Source organism: Stigmatopora argus, chromosome 3, assembly GCF_051989625.1.
Source record: "Stigmatopora argus isolate UIUO_Sarg chromosome 3, RoL_Sarg_1.0, whole genome shotgun sequence".
NCBI classification, from domain to species: Eukaryota; Metazoa; Chordata; class Actinopteri; order Syngnathiformes; family Syngnathidae; genus Stigmatopora; species Stigmatopora argus.
In genome coordinates, this window is record NC_135389.1 from 22,823,922 (window position 1) to 22,839,157 (window position 15,236).

The window sequence follows — 15,236 nt, forward strand, 5'->3', positions numbered from 1 at the left end:
CAAGTCACAGTCGCCAAATGACGACAACCCCAAGACATCCAGAAAGACTTGGACTTGTAATGACGCGCTTTGACCACACGAAGGCCCCATACAAAGACCATTACCCACTTATGAGTCCAACGCAAACACTTTTTGGAGTCTAAAACGCACACATACTGATTAAAAATATATATATTTTTACTTGTCTTTGTGTTTGTGATATTTTAAAATTCATTAGAACACATGAATATTTATTTAGTCAGCAGGATACAGTCCAACTTCCATAACTGCAGCAGAGAGAGGGGCAAAAGTGCAAATATGTATCTTCCATAAAGGTGAAAGTATACAATGTTTGCTTGTAAATCTTTCCTAACGGAGCCAAAGATGATCAAACTCTGCGAGAGGATGCTGAGCACCACACTTTGCACTTAACAAGGCCCGGAGGAAGCATCCGTGATTTTAAAATTGCTTGTTCGAAGAAAAGGCGAGTGGTCGACTATAAAAAAAAAGAAAAGCGAGAAAGAAAAGAAAACACCAGAAAACCAAATAAAACTGTTACGACTAAGCTTGGCATTTTATTGTTCGGTATATGAGGAAAAAAAATTCCATTCAAGGTTTATTAACTGGCTCGCAGCTTCTTTATTACTTTTTATACGTGTCGAATTCTCATTAAATTTGTCATCATACGTCGGTATAATTCTCCTGATCGGCTTTATGATGAATTAGTTATTAATGTGTTAGGTTTGGGTGATTTATATGCCGCTTTTCCGCATTGCAATAAATTTATCCTGGAGTTGTTTTGACTGAAAAATAAATAAATAAACAGTTCTCCCTCATTTTTACCTCTCAGGAAAATGTTGAGGCTTTCTTTAATCCAAAATTCCCACTTTTGTAATGTGATAGGAAGCCAATTAAACCGGAACACCCACACAAACACCAAGAAAACTGAAATTTGTTGCAATACAAATTGAGTCAAGGGTGCTAAATAGTATTTTTATGGTCCTACTTGCAACTACTGCTACTACTACTGGTTATCACTAAGTTACTATGTGGCTTTTCTGCCATCTACTGGTCAGATGACAACATTACAACACATAAGAATGGGAAGACAGTAACAGGAAGAGGAATTAAACCCAACTCCAATCCACAAGTATACATTAACTGCATATAATCTACTGGAAATGCAATAACTTGAAAATTCCGTAAGTAGAAGTGTACTTTATATGTAAATTCTCTCATACGTTCCATGGTTCTAACACAACTACCAACTAAACCCTGGTCAAAGTGTCACAATTTTGTATGAAAGATGTGAGAAAACACAAAAATGAGAGAAAATTAGAAGGAAATGATGAATTAATGTCTTGAAATTAATAAGGCATGTGAAAATGTACCCTGCATTGCTGAAATAGTGATGTAAAATGGAGGAAAATCACAATGGCTTCGTAAGTTTCGGCCATTTTGTGTCACAATTTCATTATTATTGCAATTTTATTTCTTTATCACAGTAGATTGGTTCATTCACATTTCAAAAACCAGAAGCCGTCTATTTAAAAATGTGATTGCACTTTAGTTAACATATTTAAATGTTCAGTAGATATTAAGATGTGGTAGACAGTTTTTGCATAATTTGAATGAGGCAAAAATAACGTACTTTTCCTCTCAAATATATTGTTATAATCATTTGTTTCAGATGTACGATCATTATTTTCTGTTTAAAAATTGAATTTAGTGTTCAAAGAGTCTTTTTTTACTTGAACGAGAGTGGTCGTCTTATATTCGGGCCTTGACGGTATGCTTTTACAGTAAGAATGCGACTTGATTTGACAGATTGACAAAAATGTGTAAATTCAAAACGACTAACCAACCTCAACACTCGTAAAAGATGAAATCCGATGGGAATAAAACAGATAATCCTAATAATTCATGGCATATATAGTAATAATACAATGGCAACCAATGAAAGTGGGAGGATTTTTCGTCCTAGCGTCCTTTAAAAGTTTACACACCCCCCTTTTTAATTTTTTTTCCCATTTCTCCTCTCCTGCCTGAAACAATAAAAGCTCCTTAGATCAACGACGTTTCCGCCAACAGTAACATCGTGCTTCCAAACCTCCATGCAAGTTTTTGACTTTAAAAACCTCAAAATTCTCCGCCTCAAATAATTCTTGACGTCAGCATCATACGTTCGTATTAGCCAAAAAGAGCCACGCGCTCCACAATAATACATCATCTGCCAAACCCACGTCTATGAAATCAGAGGTTATACATGCTAACGCTAAAGCAAGGGTGTCAGGGTTGGTTGGCGGGCCGCTTTAACGTCAACTTAATTTCACGTGGGCCGAACTATTTTAGATATAATATTTAGACTTTTTTTAATTTTATAAATGGATTAAAAGAACTGGATTAAAATCCCTGAATATTCAGTTTTTTATAGATCTAAAACAATGTTTATTTTAGCTTTTTTTAATCTATTTTTAGATTTTACAAAATGATTTTTGAACTAAAAACACAGAAAATATGGATTAAAAAATGACAATTATTGATTTAAAAGGGGGAAAATCAGGAAATTTAATATACATCTATACTCTTCATTTGAATTTGATCCTAAAACAGAAAGTCGGCACTCATGATTTACTTTCCCGGGCCGCACAAAATGATGCGGCGGGCCAGATTTGGCCCCCGGGCCGTCACTTTGACACATGTACGCTGAAGGATTTAAGAGGCAAATAGCCTTTGGCTATCATCTTACATATTTACATATATATGTTCATTCACATGAATGTGTTCATTTATATCTACTGTCCCTTTAATAAATCAATCAAATCAAATTTGCCTACAAAAAATAGCATGTGCATGCTAAACTTAGCTTTAATAAAAGCACGAGCCCATTGAAATGGAGTGGAAATCTAAAATTGTGCACTGGAGTGGTTCTTTTCACGCTTGAAAGATAAACAGTGGAGATGTCAATTCCCAGAAAATGATAAATAGAGCGGAACTTGTGCATAACCATTTCCAAGACACCCGCAAAAAAATAATAAAGCAGGAACCGAAATGATCAGATTGTGAAAACGGATTGTTGGCAGCTTTAATTATTCAACTTTTGGTTTTAACGTGGCATTTCGAGTTGACTAGAAATGAGGAAGAAAATCGTCTGGCAAGAAGTCGAGAATTAAAGATGAGGGGATTCAACGTTAAAGCTATTTTAGTTTGTCGTTTTGGGAATCGATCTGCAACCAGTTCACGTTGCCACCATTTTGTGTCGGCCGTTCTGTAGAAATCAATACGCTTTTTGCTTTAAATGGGAAATGATTGCAAGGTTTAGTTTAGTTGGAATGTGTTTTAAAAAGGAAGATTGATAAAAGAGCCCTGAACAAAGTTGTTTTGGCTTGTTTTTTGTTTTTTTTGCAGGGCTCATTTGTAGTATTTTTGGTTTAACACAAATTATCCTCGATTATTTTGAGACAATAAGGTGAGGATGCGTAATTAAGAGCAAAAGTCAGAACACCAAAATTATTCGATCAATCCTAGATTTGGATCAAATAAATGTTATCAAAGCGGAACTTTTTGATTAACACAATTATAAACTTTTAATGAGCTTGCCCATTGAAAATTCCCCCGTTTGGTCATTTTTTTATGACTCACTTGATGAAAATGTTTCTGTCTGTCAACATTCCACTTATATATAAGTATATTTCTAAATATAAAAAAGACCACTTCTATCTAGTTATGAATATGTGATCAACTAAGAAAAAATACACAAAAAGATAATAATAATAATAATAATAATAAATAAACAAACTTACCTGCCACAGTACATGAACAAAGAGCAAGTTTGGTGGTCAGCAGTCAAAAATGAATGAGGTTTAAACTCAACAATAGCAAAGTCGGTTTCATAATATCACATCATAAAAAAATGGGTTTCATATTCAAGTGAGCAAGGAACTTTTGTTAAATAGCACTTACCTTAAAATGAGGAAAACATGTTTTTTGCAGACAATTTGACGTCATACAAGCACATTATTGCCATGAAAATACGGTTTGAAATCAATACTATGTTATTATATGTATAAAAAAATCATTTTCTTAAGGCCACTATCTTCAAATTTCTTGACTTAAACATAAATATTAAGAGTGGCTGAAGCAAGCTTATATTATAAGTCACATTCTATTTACTCCTATGTAAGGCTATTATGAAAAAAATATTTGGGAGAAGCATATTTAGCACTTGAAAAGGAAAATAAGGTGTTTTTATCAATAATTTGGGGATGGATTTCTTGTATTTACTAAAGTTTGGGCACCTTTAAATTCATACATGAAGGGAATGACTCAAAATATATAAATATAAATATATAAACCACAGTAGTGGATTAAAGAAACCCTATTTTAGTTGTTATACTCCTATTTAAACAAACAAATGCAACGTTTTATAGTGTTAAAACCAAGAGGAAAAAAATGACCTCATATTTTTCCCTATCTTTGCAGTATATGAATGGAAATTTTAAAGTCATCCTACCTGGTAAAAGTCCAAAAGTTGACGCGCAATCGTGTCCAATTTGAGCAAACACTGGCGAAGTTTCCAAAACGGATGGCCAGGTTGCTCCACACCTTCCAGTTCCAAGGTTCGAGCTCGCTGAGCCCAAGTCAGCCGTCTCGCGTCCAGATCATCAATCAGCGCGACCGGCTGCGGCTCGCAGCCGGCCTGAGAGGCTTCCTCGCCGGGTAGGAGTTCAGCGCTTCCCCGCCGGAGATCCCGGAGCATCGTGGCGTCCTTTTTGCTGTGCGTTTCCATCTTTCCGTCCGGGTTCGACATCCAAAAACGCGGCGGAGCATTCGGCACGCGTACTTTGGAAATTCTACACGCGGAAAAAAGATAAAAGTTTGCAGAGTTCGAAAGCCTCCGCGAGGCGACACGAGGTGGGAGGAGTTTGACGTCATTGGGGGCGGGCCTAACGTAAACCTTCCGCTAGTTCCGTTGGAGTCTAATTAGTGCAGGTGTGCCGGTTCAAATTTCCGGTTGAAATGCGGATGTTTTTTTTAAAGACGCCTTCAAAATAAAACAGCGGCTTGCAAATACTCCTTTTGGTGATTTTTAACCCCACGTTTGAGTTTTATTAGGCATGTTTTGGAACTATCCTTTGTTTTTATTTTTGTTTGTTTTGTTTTAAGGGTGACAACATTGCAGTTGTTTGTACTGAATATTCAATTTAATTTTTTTTCATTAATTTTTTGAACCGCTTATCCTCACGAGGGTCACTGGAGCCTATCCCAGTAAACTATGGATATCTTGAATTGGTGGCCAACCAATCACCGGGCACAAGATGGACAACCAATCATAGCTAAGGGAAATTTAGCATACGATTAGCCTAGCATGCATGTTTTTGGGATGTGGGAGGAAACCAGAGTACCTGTGAAAAAAACATGCAAGCCTAAGGAGACCATGCAAACTCCACACATTGAAAACTGAGCTGGGATCGAACCCGTGACCCCAGCACTGTGAGCCCGATGCACGAACCACTCTCCACCGTGCTGTCCATACTGAGCATTTGATTCAACTTAATTTAACTTAAAATGTCAGGTTATTCACTTATGATAGAGCAAAGTGAGTATTTTTGGTCATTTAAAAACAATTTAAATATTATTATTCAAATTTATATGTTTTGAACTGATGATCATTATTGTAGCTTAATTATTTCTTCATGCAAATACATTTAGAAATTCTGGGTCACTCACTAAAAAAACTATGAATGTACATTATTTGAAAAAGGTCAAATTGAAACGCTATACTTAATCTTAATTTCATGAGTAGGACACCGAATAGTAGTTCAAAGTCCAGCAGATGTTTTTGCTTAAGATGGTGCTGACATTTTGATGAACTACATCTTAAAATTGTCCGATCAATTTGGTGTATGATCATCGTTGTCGTCTCTATTGGAGCAGAGAAAAGAAAAGTTGGTTATTTAAGACTGAATAACAAATGATCAATGATGTCATATACCCCAAAAACTTCAAAGATGACTGGTTAAGGGGAAAAAAAATGGAAATATATATATTTTTTTCTGGCAACCTCAGGAAGGAATCATTCAAAATGTGGAGATGACAAGTTCGGGAGAATGAAATGGCTGACGACTGCTTTAAGTGGATGTGGTGGAGAAGTTTAGACAAGAATAATGAATCACATGCATGCACTTACCGTGCCTGAGCCGCTTCATTTTGCCTCTGGCCTAAAACGCAACCGACACGGGCCGCAATGTGACAGTGAATAATTAGCGTCATTTACCAGAGGCAAATCTTCCATCGTTTTCCCACAGCAATTAATTCCCACGGGCTAAAAATGCTGACTCCTGATATTTAGAAAATAAATTAACTAACCGTGGCAGCCCGGTGGTTGAGTGGTTAGCGTGTCGGCCTCGCAGTTCTGGGGTTGTGGGTTCAATCCCAGGTTGATCCTCACTGTGTGGAGTTTGCATGGTCTCCCTGGGCTTACGTGGGTTATCTCTGGGTATTCCGCTTTCACATCCCAAAAACATGCATGCTAGGCTAATTCTATGCTAAATTGCACCTAGCTATGAATGGTTGTCCGTTTTGTGCCCTATGATTGGCTCTCCACCGAACTGTGTGGTTTGCATGTTCTGTCCAGACCTGCGTGGGTTATCTCCGGGTACTCCGGTTCCCTCTAACACCCCAAAAACTTGCGTGCTAGGCTAACTTTATGCTAAACTCCACCTAGCTATGACTGGTTGTCCGTTTTGTGCCCGACGATTGGCTCTCCACCGAACTGTGTGGAGTTTGCATGTTCTCCCCGGGCTTGCGTGGATTATCTTCAGGTACTCCGGTTTCCCCTCGCACCCCAATAACATGCGTGCTAGGCTAATTGTATCCTAAAATTGCACATAGCTATGAATGGCCTGCGATTGGCTCTTCACTGAACTATGTGGAATTTGCATGTTCTCCCCGGGCTTGCGTGGGTTATCTCCGGGTACTCCGGTTTCCTCTCGCGCCACAAAAACATTGAGTGCAAGGCTAATTGTATGCTAAAACTGCACATAGCTATGAATGGTTGTCCGTTTTGAGCCCTGCGATTGGCTGTCCACCGATTCAGGGTGTCCCCCACCTGGCGCCTATAGTCAGCTGGGATAGGCTCCGGCACCCCCCCCCGCGACCCTTGAAAATGGATGAATGAATAAAGAAGCCGACAATTGACTACACTTTTATTGTCAACCAACGAGCAGTTCCAGCTTGATCTCTCAAGTGTGGCAACTAAGATTTTAGGTGTTTTTTCTAGCAAAAAAAAGAAAAAGAAAATTAAAAATCACTCCCAAACCTTCCATGACAAACGACAGGCAACAGATGAGGTTGTTGAGTTAGGACACCCCAAGTTGCTTTTAAGGGAAGCCACGCAGGATGGAATGTATATTTCATGCTCGTTGGAATGTACTAAGCGTCGCAACGGGGGGAAAAAACGGGAAAAAACGAAAATGTCGCTAACCTTGAAGGCAATCCATCATGCATTTGGCAACCCTCTGCGCTCATCTGTTGGACGGACGGAAGGAAGGAAGGAGGGAAAACTGGGAGAAGCACTTAGCGGTAGCTGATCACAACATACAAAGCGTGGCCACGGTCCAATCCAAACGCAGCATTTTAACGTACGACAGTTACGAAAAATAAGAACGTGTCTTATCGTCCTGTGACGATAAAACGCGGTATCCTAAGAGGAGCTAGATATGTTGTTTTGTTACTCGAATTAAAAAGTGGCCAAGTAATGACGAGTGTAAAGTTAGCATGAAAAGCTAGCATGAAATGCTAATGCCTCGTTTTCACTTGGCAGTCAGGGTCCGTTCAGTTGGCAGTTTCCTTGGAAAAAACGGACAATTTGGGTAAGGAACACAATTTTTGTCGTATTTTCTGTCCGCTGTCCAAGCCTTAGTTTTTTTTTTAATAACCAATGTATCGTATTTATATTCACTGTTGATTTTATTGACATTCCGCAATGGAAAATGTGTTTTTTTTTAAGATTTTAGCAATCTAAATTGTATACTGAACTGGCAAGACTGTACTGCTTAGTGGAAACGTGTTAGCATATTGTGAAGATAGCCAAAATACACGTTCGAGTACCATAAAATGCAATCTGTACACGAAGAATCGTTTGGATTGTTGAAATCCGATGCGGTCAACCAAACTGAACTGAACTGCTCGACTAAAACGTCCCACGACGCAAAAGGAACAAAAAATGCAAACCAATCCTGATATGTTTTTTTTATGATACAGCCAAAGCAAAAATAGCTCATGTCAACAAACTCAAAACTTGCATCATAACGTCAAATTCCTGGAAAAAAAAACAACACAAACTCCAAGCTTCGTCATCTAAATTGTTAAAAACTGTGAATCTGTGACAATTCTGGCGAGTGGTCCGCATCCAAAATAAAAGCTTTCTCAGCACTAAGGCTCATAAATTGATTCATTTTGCATGCCAGGACAGAAGATGACTTTTCCTGCGTTGATCATAAACTTTCTCGCATTTCCAATTGGAGCATCTGCTTTTGTGCTTCCCCAGTTGGTTGTTTTACAGCAAAATGTTTGTTTGGCAGTGTCAGCTTGTTGACTTTATCAACTTCTGGGAACGGTGTTGTTCACGGGTGTCCAATCAGATCGGATTTGGGGATCCGGAATACGCTTGATTGGCCCGAAGCGAATCGCCGTGGCGCTCGCATGAATGGAAGAAAATGCTTTACTTGCGCATTGCGATCTCTTTCAAAATATCGTATTTTCACGACTATAAGGCGCACTTAAGTCTTAAATTTTCTCCAAAATAGACAGGGCGCCTTATAATCCAGTGCGCCTTATATATGGAAAAAAAATTGTCATTCATTGAGGGTGCGCCTTATAATACGGTGCGCCTTATAGTCGTGAAAATACGGTGGGTTAGAATTTGGTCAAATTGTTACCATGGAAGATGCTAGCATAGCATGCTAGCTGTAACTATTTCTTCGAATCTACAGCGGTGGTGCCAAAATTTTCAAATGTCATTCCTTGAGAGCTGTATTCAGAATTTAAAAGTCAAAAAACCTGAAAATGTGTGCATTTTTTGTCATTTCATCACTTTTGAAGTATAAAAAGTCTGATTTTTTTTGACAACATTGTTACGCTGTTGGTAATCAATGAATAGAGGTTGTGATGCTCCTATTGGTGCGTTTTCTGACTCGGTTCTCTTAACAGTGGTTTCCATATTTTTAGCTACCAGGGAGCCATATTCAAGCCACATGTGGCTCATGAGCCATAGGGTCCTTACCCCTGATCTACAGGAAATTGAACCTGACATTTGGGAAATGCCGGAATTACGGCACAAAGTCCACGAAAACGTGGAGAACGGGTGTCAGATTAAAATCCAGAATCTTAGAATTATGAGGCCGATGTGAAAACCATGAATTGTGATTATGGTTCAAACATCTGCCTGACCACACCCCCAACCCCCCCCCCCCCCCCCCAAAGTTTGCAGCCTGATCAAAATATTAACAACAAAGAAGAACGTCCTCAAATTACCGTATTTCCTCAAGTCGTAGCCTCCATTAAGATTTATTTTAACAAAACAAATGGAATTAATCACATTTCAGCACGCACGAAGGACCTTCTAAATTGAAAGCGACTACTAACGTAAATAGCGTCATACTATATCCTATATTTGATCTCATAAATATTTCAATTCAGGATTATCATTTAAACACGATAAAAATATATATACTGTCCTAAAAGTTAATTTGTACAATTAACGCCCTCGTCCCGTGCTTAAAACCCACTAGGAAATACGGTATTGACTTAAAAATATCGGCATTTTTTGATGTCACGTCAATCAAACATTGAGCTTTGCTTTGACTGTATCCATTTAGCGAAGGCCGCGTTTCATTTTAAGTATTAAAAAAACGGGAAAAAAAATGGAATTGCGGGTACAGGCGCAGGTAAAGAAAGACATCTACAGTATAGCGATACTCGTAAACGTACGCGCTCATCCTTCACGGGTGATTTTTGAGCTTCAAACTACGGGATGCCGCGTGGCGTTGTTTCGTTCCCGTCGAAAATGAGCGTTTTGAAACGGGTCGCCGCGAAAGACGAGCGCGGACTTTTACATAAGGCATATTTCGATACATTTGACAGAGCTCCTTGGGGGCTCCACTAAAGAGGCTTTTTTTTTCGCGGATAAATAAGGGAAGCTCATTTCCGCGCGTTTTCGCGTCGACCCACGAGAATCTTCCGGAACGGGCAAGAGTTGGAATGAGTGTGAGTCGACGACTGTGGAAAGAGTCCCAAAAAGTCCTGGTAAATCCTTCCCAGTGTAAAAGAGAGAGTCTTTCACGTGGCGGTGAACAGGAAGATGGCGCTACATTCAGAGGTTCAGGCAGAGAAGGGTCGTCAAAAGCAGGCCGAGTGTGTGGAGAGGCTGGGCGGCCATGATGCTTCCTCCTGAAAGGTACAAAAGTGGTACTTTAAAAGCAGAATGCATACCTGTCAATCTCGGTTAATTGCTCCCCTTATTAATGATTGCAAATCCCCTTATTAAGCGATTAAAAAAATGTACAAATGCACATATTTACTCACCTAGGGCGCACTTAAAAGTCTCAAATTTTCTACAAAGTGGACGGGGTGCCCAATCAGTCGGTGCACAAAGTTCAAGATTGTGTAGATCACGTGTCAAAGTGGCGGCCCGGGGGCCAAATCTGGCCCCCCGCATCATTTTGTCCGGCCTGTGTAAGTAAATCATGAGTGCCGAGTTTCTGTTTTAGGATCAAATTCAAATGAAAAGTGTGGATGTATATTAAGTTTCCTGATTTTTCCCCTTTTAAAACAATTGTTGTAATTTTTAATGCATTTTTTTCTGTGTTTTTAGTTCAAAAATCATTTTGTAAAATCTAAAAATATATTTTAAAAAAGCTCAAATAAACATTGTTTTAGATCTATAAAAAACTGAATATTCAGGGCTTTTAATCCAGTTCTTTTAATCCATTTATTAAAAAAATCTAAATATTATATCTAAAATGACATGAAATCGAGCTGACCTTAACGCGGCCCGCGAACCCAACCCGAGTCTGACTGTTTTATGTTATGCTAAGTTGTGCTTTGTATAAAATTAATGTTTTATGTTATGCAAAGTTGTGTTTTGGGTAAAATGTATTTTATATGCTATGCAAAGTTTATGTTTAGTGTTATGTTAAGCGTCTTTATGCTACCTACCGCATGTTTCATGTTCCACTAAACTTATATATACAATATGTATTGGTATTTAGTGCTATATTTTGTGATAGTATGTTGCGTGAGGGTAAATCTTTGTAGAGTTGCTTTACATATTTATATATTTGAAATGTTTATTACAATTTGTCCTTTTATGTCAGATGACTGCGTTATGCTAGCCTAGAGTGCGTTTTTTTTATCCATACAAATGGGCTTTTGTGATGATACGACACTTTGCAATGTTGCGTCAGTGTGTTAATATATTGCGTTGTTATGGTAAATAAAGTTGCACGATACTTTGTACATGATGACTTGTTGCCTTGATATTGTATTTTGTTACATTGTGTCATGTAACTGACTAGAAAGAAATAGCTTTTAAATAATAGGCTTCAAGTGAGCTAGGTACGAATCCAAAGTGACATTTTCAATCTGGCCAATGGAAACGCGTGCACGGTGATTTGAGCCGTTAGCGCAATAGTCTCAATAATTCAGATCCAGGATTCCCGTTTGAAGCAACGAAAATCCTCCCCGAGCTACGTTACCCGTGATGAAGATTTGCGAGACGGCGCCGTCGCCGCCCTCGGTGAACGCTCGGACCTCCACCACGTAGGTCTCGTTCTCGTAGACGGGCAGTTCAATGTGTCGCGACTTGGTCCAGTAGAGCTTCCCTCCGGGTTGGCTCTGCGGCCTGTACAGGACCTGCACACGAATTTGTCAAAGGTAGGTCCAGTTCCAAGCACCTTTACACGTTTACGCGCTTACTTTGTAACCCTCGACCGGCGCTTCGTTCGTCAACGTCTCCACGTGTCCCCAAGCCACGTTTACCGTCTTGCCCTTCATCTTTTTCCCAAGGATCCTGGGAGCTTTACCGGGAGCTGATGGGATAAAAATATCAACCATTAAGGGAGACATGGAATTTGGCAGAGTTTTTGTAATAGAAAAGCTATTCGCGCTCAATGTAAATACACGACAAATATAACCCAAACTCATTTGAAATTCATGGGCTTAGACTGCGCATATAAGCCGTACCCTTGATTCAGTCATCATTTTTTGGCCTTACAAATATGGCGTATATGCGAGAAAATCCGATATTATATATATATGTACTTTATTTATTAATAATTCCTTCACGTTTTTTTTTTTTCTTGAATCTCATTCTTTTTTTACTTTAGAATTTTGTTTAGCGTTTTATCTGTTTATCTTTGCTCTATTTTGAAATAAATGACTGTATTGGCCGGATTGTGGACTTTTTTCCAAAACTATATCGGCTAAAACGTGCTTCCTCAACCGACTTTGTTTTCCACCCAATAGCTGCTCCCAGAAACCCTAAAAGAAATTTGACTGGCTAATTGCATACCTGTCAACCTCTGCCGATAACTGCCCTTATAAATGATTATGATTCCCCTTACTAACCCCCAAAAAACCTTACAAACACCGTACGACGAGTGACAAGTATCTTTACTGTGTACGAGGCTGCATCTCAGGAGGGTTGGGTGTTTCTCATGTACCGAGCAATTGACAGTTTTCCTCGTTGGCGCTCATACTTCTATTTTATCACTTTAATTTTCTTCCTGGCATGGCTTGTGAAGAACGGGTTCATTGCAGTCATTATTGAGACTTTTGCTGAAATTAGAGTTTCAGCAAGAAAAGAAAAGAAAGAAAAAACCTGATGTACTTTCTGGAAAGTCAGAATGGGGGAGAACAACACTAAAATGGGCTAAAAAAGGGAGTGTTAGTCAAACTGCAGAGTCGTTGGAGGTTCAATGGTGGAAACTTCATGATGCTTGGAAGACTTGTACTTCTCCTTGACGAGTCGTACGGTGTTTGTAAGGTTTTTGGGGGGTTTGTAAGGGGAATCATAATCATTTATAAGGGCAGTTAGCGGCAGAGGTTGACAGGTATGTAATTGTTCACAATAGACGTACACGCAGTATCGCCATTGATAACCTACGTTGTTTCTTGGTGTGAATCTCCAACCGTTCGCTAGGCGGCCCGTATCCGGCAGAGTTAAAGCCACGGATCTCAACCAGATAAACCGAGTCGGGTTTCATCCCGTCCACTCTGGTGTAGTTCTCCGGACCCATGGAGACCACCATCTTGGCCTGCCTTTCACTGTCTTCCTGTTTCCTCCAGTACTTCACCTAAAAGCAAAAGTGATCCTATTTGTTTCTAAAACCACATTAACAGGTGATATTTATGAGTATGGGAAAACATGGACTGGTTTCCTGGACTGGATGGCGTTCTTGTGCAGATGGTTGACCCACCTGGTATCCGTCTATGTTGCTCTGCGGGATGGGGAACCACCACACGTTAGCTTCGGTGGCGGACAGCACTTTGCCGTTAAGGCTTCCGGGAGAATCGGTGGGCGCTGGAACGAAACACGTGTGGTCAAACGCGGTGATGTTGGGTTGACGTTTTCAGCTTGAGTTTGTTTTACGTAACATATTAATCAACATCCACTTGATATGTACTTATCGCTAGGCTAATGTGGACCTTTACAGGGCAAATGGCAATTTTTGGTCCTTAAAACAATAACGACGGCCCGGCATTCGAATGGTTAGCGTGTCGGCCTTACGGTTCTGGGGTCGAGGGTTCGATCCCGGGTCGGTCCTCACTGTGTGGAGTTTGCATGTTCGTGTGGGTTTTCTCCGGGTACTCTAGTTTCCTCCCACATTCCAAAAACATGCATGCTAGGCTAGCTGGTTGAACACTCTAAATTGTGTAACCTGAGCTGTGATTGGTTGGCCTTTGTCTCCTTGTGCCCTGTGATTGGCTGGCCACCATTTTTTTGCCTGAAGTCAGCTGGGATAGGTTCCAGCACCCCCAAACCCTTATAAGAATATGCGGTTCAGAAAATGAATGAATAAAACAACAACAATAAAACAACAACATAACCCTATAAAAACCTGTCATCCATTTATAGAGACATCACAGTTGCGTCACAATTGTATACCAGAATTTAATATTGTGACCCAAAATGTGCTGATAATTTAAATATATCATTAAAATAATTTTCTGTCATAATAAAAAAAAACAATTAAATCCAATGAACGAATGTGCCGTCAATGGCAGCCAATGAGTTGAATTTTTGTTATTAAAATAAATTTCTCTCATAATTAAAAAAAATCAAAACAATAAAACCCAATGAATAAATCTGCCGTCAATGGCAGCCAATGAGTTGAATTTATGTTATTAAAATAAATTTCTGCCATAATTAAAAAAATGAAATCAATGAAAATCCAATGAACGAATGTGCCATCAATGATAGCCAATGAGCTGAATGAGGGCTTCTAAAGGGTTAAAATTTAAAGTACATTATATACATATACGTAAATTACCCAATTTCAAATAAATTGCCAAGTAAAACCAGATTAAAAAATAAAAGGTTTGTCGTTCCTGGCAAAATCTCCAAACGGTGGTCTTTCCTTCCGCTGTTGCCGTGGCAACCCCATTTGACTCAGCATGCAAGTGGTTACATCTGAGGTCCCGCAGTGGAGGTTAATAATAACTATTCAGGGTCCGCACACATCTCGATAACCCCCCCTAAAACTCTTCCCCCGGGTTTGGATGATTTTTACTTACGGTCTTGAGCGGAAACGACGGTCTTGGGCAGACTGTAGGGCCCCTCCCCTTTGCCGTTGTACGCTTGGATTTTCACGATGAATTCCGTGGCGGGCGCAATGGAGGCGTCTTTGTGCACGTAGCGCCTGGCCTGGGGGTCCGACACGGTCACTTGCGTCCACTCCACGCCGCTTCGAGGTCTGAAGGCCACGATGTAGCCAAAAGACGGCCCGTAGTAGTACTGCTCCTGGACGGGCTGTTTAAGACGATAATGCAAGATTAAAATTCTGAAAAGACACATGTAGGTTTGTATAATATATATTTTTTCAAAATGTAGTATAGTATATTCTTTTTTTGTATTATTGGCTTGCAGAAAATGAGAGAATATCATTGAATATGGCCAACAAGATGATCTTAAATAGAGCCTACATTCTATTGCACTACTCATCTTTAACACTAGATGGAGTTGTCACTAAAAC

The 15,236-nt window shown here is 39.5% G+C and overlaps 2 protein-coding genes across 3 annotated transcripts in view; both read right to left on the reverse strand.

Annotated features, from left to right (window-relative positions):
* The window catches only part of LOC144071235 (PDZ domain-containing RING finger protein 4), a 115,453-nt gene extending 110,549 nt beyond the window's left edge, over window positions 1-4,904 (reverse strand). The window contains exon 1 of the mRNA XM_077596155.1: window positions 4,493-4,904. Coding sequence (XP_077452281.1) covers window positions 4,493-4,789 — 297 coding nt within the window. The 5' untranslated portion in view covers window positions 4,790-4,904. The remainder of the gene's footprint in view (window positions 1-4,492) is intronic.
* Window positions 4,905-9,533: 4,629 nt separating this feature from the next.
* cntn1a (contactin 1a) overlaps window positions 9,534-15,236 on the reverse strand; it is a 68,548-nt gene continuing 62,845 nt past the window's right edge. For both annotated transcript variants that reach the window (XM_077596081.1, XM_077596080.1), the window contains 6 exons: window positions 14,779-15,013; window positions 13,461-13,564; window positions 13,148-13,337; window positions 11,959-12,071; window positions 11,739-11,895; window positions 9,534-10,431 (listed from right to left, as the gene is read on the reverse strand). In XM_077596081.1, the coding sequence (XP_077452207.1) occupies window positions 10,355-10,431; window positions 11,739-11,895; window positions 11,959-12,071; window positions 13,148-13,337; window positions 13,461-13,564; window positions 14,779-15,013 (876 nt within the window). In that variant the 3' untranslated portion in view covers window positions 9,534-10,354. The remainder of the gene's footprint in view (window positions 10,432-11,738; window positions 11,896-11,958; window positions 12,072-13,147; window positions 13,338-13,460; window positions 13,565-14,778; window positions 15,014-15,236) is intronic.